Genomic DNA, 7208 nt, shown 5'->3' with positions numbered 1-7208 from the left:
TATTTATGCATGTGTGTGTGTATGTATGTGACTGTGTGTATTTATGCATGTGTGTATGTATGTGACTGTGTGTATTTATGCATGTGTGTATGTATGTATGTGACTGTGTGTATTTATGCATGTGTGTATGTATGCGACTGTGTGTATTTATGCATGTGTGTGTATGTATGTGACTGTGTGTATTTATGCATGTGTGTGTGTGTGTGTGTATGTATGTGACTGTGTGTATTTATGCATGTGTGTGTGTGTATGTATGTATGTGACTGTGTGTATTTATGCATGTATGTGTGTGTGTGTGTGTATGTATGTGACTGTGTGTATTTATGCATGTGTGTATGTATGTGACTGTGTGTATTTATGCATGTGTGTATGTATGTGACTGTGTGTATTTATGCATGTGTGTATGTATGTGACTATGTGTATTTATGCATGTGTGTGTATGTATGTGACTGTGTGTATTTATGCATGTGTGTATGTATGTGACTGTGTGTATTTATGCATGTGTGTGTGTATGTATGTATGTGACTGTGTGTATTTATGCATGTGTGTGTATTTATGTGTGTGTGTGTGTATGTATGTGACTGTGTGTATTTTTTGCATGTGTGTGTGTATGTATGTGACTGTGTGTATTTATGCATGTGTGTATGTATGTGACTGTGTTTATTTATGCATGTGTGTGTATGTATGTGACTGTGTGTATTTATGCATGTGTGTATGTATGTGACTGTGTTTATTTATGCATGTGTGTGTATGTATGTGACTGTGTGTATTTATGCATGTGTGTGTGTATGTATGTGACTGTGTGTATTTATGCATGTGTGTGTATGTATGTATGTGACTGTGTGTATTTATGCATGTGTGTGTGTATGTATGTATGTATGTATGTGACTGTGTGTGTATGTATGTATGTATGTGACTGTGTGTATTTATGCATGTGTGTGTGTATGTATGTATGTGACTGTGTGTATTTATGCATGTGTGTGTGTATGTGACTATGTGTATTTATGCATGTGTGTGTGTGTATGTATGTGACTGTGTGTATTTATGCATGTGTGTGTGTATGTATGTGACAGTGTGTATTTATGCATGTGTGTGTATGTATGTGACTGTGTGTATTTATGCATGTGTGTATGTATGCGACTGTGTGTATTTATGCATGTGTGTATGTATGTATGTGACTGTGTGTATTTATGCATGTGTGTATGTATGTATGTGACTGTGTGTATTTATGCATGTCTGTATGTATGTATGCGACTGTGTGTATTTATGCATGTGTGTATGTATGTATGTGACTGTGTGTATTTATGCATGTGTGTATGTATGTATGTGACTGTGTGTATTTATGCATGTGTGTATGTATGTATGTGACTGTGTGTATTTATGCATGTGTGTATGTATGTATGCGACTGTGTGTATTTATGCATTTGTGTATGTATGTATGTGACTGTGTGTATTTATGCATGTGTGTATGTATGTATGTGACTGTGTGTATTTATGCATGTGTGTATGTATGTATGTGACTGTGTGTATTTATGCATGTGTGTATGTATGTATGTGACTGTGTGTATTTATGCATGTGTGTGTGTATGTATGTGACTGTGTGTATTTATGCATGTGTGTATAGATCAAATGTATAGAGGCGCTGGTCTTGAATCTCGTATATATTGACGTGCACACTGAAGAAAGAAACTTAACTTGTGATTCGCAGGAGTTGACAACAAAATAATGTGCAGTATACTCACTCCGAAAAATTTCAGAGTTCGGCTTCTTCAAAAGGATCTCTGTCCCAGTTTTCCCACACTGTGCTTTAGTATCTGTAGATAATGGAAATTGCACTGCAGGTAATTGTATCTTTTGCGAGATAAAATGTGCAATATACTCACTCCGATAAATTCAGAATCCGGCTCCTCAAAAAGTGGTAGGTAGCTTTAAATTACTTCCAAGAAAGGCAGCAAAATACTTGTTGTAGCAAACAAATATTTATTAAAACATGGTTAAAAAGCTCTTTTTTATCTTGGCTCTACGCGTTTCAACGATTGAATCATCTTTTTCAAGAGCAGTAAAAAACAATTGGAAGTGCTGCCTTTGGAGTATTACAGGTGTATTTATACAGGTAATCATTGTTCCTGTTCCGGTGATAAACATCGGAATAGGACTCACAAATAAAACATTTTAATTTTTGTTTTTATCCCCATCCGATTGCGTTTTGAGAGTGGTGCATTTTTTTGTATATGCTTAAGCTATTTCGCTCAAAATCTCAATTAGCCAAATCGGATCGGTATAAATAAAAAAGTTATTTAACCAATCAAAATGAAGTAATGATGAAGTTCCCTTTCGAGTCCCGATTCTGTATAGTTCCCTTTAAGGTCCGCCAGACGATGCGTGATCATGTGTTCCCATCCGACCAATCAGGTGGAGAGCGTTGTTCCAGATACTTTATATGTGAAAAGCTGGTTCCGGTTTTGTCCGATCAGTTCTGTACCACATGTCTCAGATTGGCCAATCTCTTTGTGAGCGATGTTTTCACTATATTCCCATGGTAGCCGATACTTTGAATTTTCTCTAAGGGGTATGTAATAAAAAGTGCAGGTCACTTTGGATCGTGTACATTTCAAACACAGAAACGATTGCAATAAAATCACTTGTTTAACAAAATACCTTAGAATTCAATATCTGCTATTTTAACATAAATTGTCATTGATTCTAACTATAATATTGGAGAATTCTAACCAATAAGGTTTTAGTCTCCTTCATACTAATGTAACAAGGACTTAAATATAGATTTTGAACATTTTGATATTTTGAAACAATTCTATTTTAACATGAAACAAAATTCTATATCCATGGTTACATAAAATATACTATATATAAAATAATGTTTAAATATGAAATTAATACTTTTATATAAATCAATTAAAATAAATTTAAATCAAATGAAACAAATAAAATTGAACATGCCGATATATAATTTCTCCATAATGAATTAAATGAATGCTGCCACTCTAATATCTTTATTTAAACCATAGTGTCCATATGTTTTTAATGTGTGTATCCACCATAGTTCTCTTTTATTGAGTTCTTTTTCGATCTCCCCCCCTCTCCAATGTAATGAAACTTTTTCTATGCCAATCCATGATAGATGTTTTTTGTCATATAGTGGGCAATTGTTGTAGTGTAAGGGAACACCGTGATCCTCTTTCTCTTTTTCAATTTTATTGAGGTGTTCTAGTATGCGTGTCTTTACAAATCTTGAAGTTTGACCTAAATACTGGATCTGACAGTTGCACTGAAGTAAATAGATTGTATTTTTTGTTTTACAACTAATGAAATCTTTTATCGTATATGATTTGCCTGTTACAGAGGAAGTAAATGTCTTATGTGTCTTCTTAGTGTAATTGCATGCTTTACAATGCCCACATGTATAAAATCCTGTCAAATTAGCAATTTGAATGGGTTTAGGAGGCTTCATCCCTTTGATGTGTATGTATGCGACTGTGTGTATTTATGCATGTGTGTGTATGTATGTGACTGTGTGTATTTATGCATGTGTGTGTGTGTGTGTATGTATGTATGTATGTGACTGTGTGTATTTATGCATGTGTGTGTGTGTGTGTGTATGTATGTATGTGACTGTGTGTATTTATGCATGTATGTGTGTGTGTGTGTATGTATGTATGTGACTGTGTGTATTTATGCATGTATGTGTGTGTGTGTGTATGTATGTGACTGTGTGTATTTATGCATGTGTGTGTGCATCTATGTGACTGTGTGTATTTATGCATGTATGTGTGTGTGTGTGTGTATGTATGTATGTGACTGTGTGTATTTATGCATGTATGTGTGTGTGTATGTATGTATGTGACTGTGCGTATTTATGCATGTGTGTATGTATGTGACTGTGTGTATTTATGCATGTGTGTGTGTGTGTGTGTGTGTGTGTGTATGTATGTATGTGACTGTGTGTATTTATGCATGTATGTGTGTGTGTATGTATGTGACTGTGTGTATTTATGCATGTGTGTATGTATGTGACTGTGTGTATTTATGCATGTGTGTGTGTGTGTGTGTGTGTGTGTGTATGTATGTATGTGACTGTGTGTATTTATGCATGTATGTGTGTGTGTATGTATGTGACTGTGCGTATTTATGCATGTGTGTATGTATGTGACTGTGTGTATTTATGCATGTGTGTGTGTGTGTGTGTGTGTGTGTGTATGTATGTATGTGACTGTGTGTATTTATGCATGTATGTGTGTGTGTGTATGTATGTGACTGTGCGTATTTATGCATGTGTGTATGTATGTGACTGTGTGTATTTATGCATGTGTGTGTGTGTGTATGTATGTGACTGTGTGTATTTATGCATATGTGTGTGTGTGCATCTATGTGACTGTGTGTATTTATGCATGTGTGTGTGTATGTATGTATGTGACTGTGTGTATTTATGCATGTATGTGTGTGTGTATGTATGTGACTGTGTGTATTTATGCATGTGTATGTATGTATGTGACTGTGTGTATTTATGCATGTGTGTATGTATGTATGTGACTGTGTGTATTTATGCATGTGTGTATGTATGTGACTGTGTGTATTTATGCATGTGTGTGTGTGTGTGTGTGTGTGTGTGTATGTATGTATGTGACTGTGTGTATTTATGCATGTATGTGTGTGTGTATGTATGTGACTGTGCGTATTTATGCATGTGTGTATGTATGTGACTGTGTGTATTTATGCATGTGTGTGTGTGTGTGTGTGTGTGTATGTATGTATGTGACTGTGTGTATTTATGCATGTATGTGTGTGTGTATGTATGTGACTGTGCGTATTTATGCATGTGTGTATGTATGTGACTGTGTGTATTTATGCATGTGTGTGTGTGTGTGTGTGTGTGTGTGTATGTATGTATGTGACTGTGTGTATTTATGCATGTATGTGTGTGTGTATGTATGTGACTGTGCGTATTTATGCATGTGTGTATGTATGTGACTGTGTGTATTTATGCATGTGTGTGTGTGTGTGTGTGTGTGTGTGTATGTATGTATGTGACTGTGTGTATTTATGCATGTATGTGTGTGTGTGTATGTATGTGACTGTGCGTATTTATGCATGTGTGTATGTATGTGACTGTGTGTATTTATGCATGTGTGTGTGTGTGTATGTATGTGACTGTGTGTATTTATGCATATGTGTGTGTGTGCATCTATGTGACTGTGTGTATTTATGCATGTGTGTGTGTATGTATGTATGTGACTGTGTGTATTTATGCATGTATGTGTGTGTGTATGTATGTGACTGTGTGTATTTATGCATGTGTATGTATGTATGTGACTGTGTGTATTTATGCATGTGTGTGTATGTTTGTGGAACCAGCAGATTACAGACCTTTTTACTACAGCATGGGGGGGGGCAGGGGGTAAACAGTGTCACTGTACAGTACCACTATATACAGTACGGGGGGCTGGACCATGTCACAGACTACTGTTAGCACGATATATAGTACTGGGGCGGGTAGGGTTGGGCCAGACATCTCACCGGCAGATTACAGACTGCGTAACTAACTCACTATATACAGTACTGGTGGGTTAAACAGTGTCACTAGATACAGTACTGGGGTCAGACCATCTCACAGACTTTGGGCACAGGGTCCCCCCTTTTGCAGACGTAATCTGATTCACAATTTTGTTTTCTGTGTTAAATGTTAAAAAAAAAAAGATATGCATTAAATTCATTTTTGGGGGGGGGGGGGGGGGGGGCTTCTTAGATTCTTGCACCTGGGCGCTGTGGTTTCTAGTTACGCCTCTGCAAGATATTTTCATACATAAATATTAATTTGTGACTTCAGATAAGAACTATAATGCTCATCAAGTCTGCCCATATTTTTGCAGTATAAGATTAAATATCATGATAGCTGTACGCATATCTGTTGCACAAACTGGTATTCACCAACAGTGTTTGTCTTTATCACCTTCTACTGGAAGTTTGTTCCTTACAACAATCAGCTGTGATGGAACAAATTATTATTCCACCTACTGCCTTTCAACCTGATCTGGTGTTGCTCGTCTTGTGACAAATGCTCTTGGCCTCAGTTTTATTAAATACCTTAATATAGCTGAGGTTTTCTACCATATCCTCTCATTTCCTTGTCCTATAAGCTATACATTTTAAGGCAATGGAATCTTTCCTTGTAAGTCGTTTTGTTTAAACCATGTACTATACACAGAGAGAAATATATTAGCTGGATCCAGACGACAAAAGCAGCCTGGTGTTAAGCAGAGGAACAGTCTGTGTGTTGCATATGGTTAGTGGTGGATGAGAGAATGGGATAGGGAAATGCAAAGGTAGATAAATGCATAGCAGGTACTATAGTGTCCTTAGGCTGGATAATTACTGATGTAAAATAAGGAAGAGGGAACATACAGAGCTTTGGCAACTCACCTGGAGGACACAGCGCTCACCCAAAATGTAGCCTATACTTGTGTCTGTCACAAAGGAGAACATTCCTACTATTTATTACTTAAAAACATAAAGTTCAGCCCCAAAACACAAGGAGGTTTCCTTCTAAACAAACATATATCCCCCTAAGACACAGTGGAAAAGGGATTCACATCTAGTTGATCTTGGACAACAAAAGCCAAGTGTCATTTGCAAACAAAACAGGAGAGAAAAGTGCGCCACAAGAAAAGCGCTACATTATTGCTTCCTCTTTATTTTGTTTAACAATGTAGCCCTTATTGTTGCAGGGTGACAGTGGTGGTCCTTTGGTATGTCACACAGACTATACCTGGCGTTTGGTTGGTGTGGTGAGTTGGGGCATGGGATGCGCAGAGCCCAATCGTCCTGGTGTGTACACGAAAATAGTGGCATTCTTAGATTGGATCCATCACATTATTGAGGTAAACTCAGTAAGAATTAATTTATGTAAAACAGACTAGAGATAGATAGCTAGAATATATTAGTCCTGGTATAGAATGGAAGGGAATTCAGCACTCTTTATAATGTATATATATTCTCTTTATAATGTATATATATTCTCTTTATTATGTACATATATTCTCTATACAAAGGCATATCCTGTCATGGCTATGCCCATATCTTAAAGTGCAAACAAAAACAGTGTTCAAACAAGAAAACCATTAAAACATAGCATCACCTAACAAGCACTCACCAGAGCGACATGCAGCCAGGTAACAAGCACTCACCAGAGCGAC

At 36.7% G+C, this 7208-nt stretch overlaps 1 protein-coding gene across 1 annotated transcript in view; it reads left to right on the top strand.

Moving 5' to 3' along the window:
• The window catches only part of TMPRSS5 (transmembrane serine protease 5), a 54311-nt gene extending 47379 nt beyond the window's left edge, over nt 1-6932 (top strand). Inside the window, exon 6 of the mRNA XM_053690061.1 lies at nt 6741-6932. Coding sequence (XP_053546036.1) covers nt 6741-6932 — 192 coding nt within the window. The remainder of the gene's footprint in view (nt 1-6740) is intronic.
• The last annotated feature ends 276 nt before the right edge of the window (nt 6933-7208 follow it).

This window comes from Bombina bombina, chromosome 8 (assembly GCF_027579735.1).
Source record: "Bombina bombina isolate aBomBom1 chromosome 8, aBomBom1.pri, whole genome shotgun sequence".
NCBI classification, from domain to species: Eukaryota; Metazoa; Chordata; class Amphibia; order Anura; family Bombinatoridae; genus Bombina; species Bombina bombina.
The sequence above is the reverse complement of the archived record's forward strand: the minus strand, read 5'-3'. Positions and strand labels throughout refer to the sequence as shown.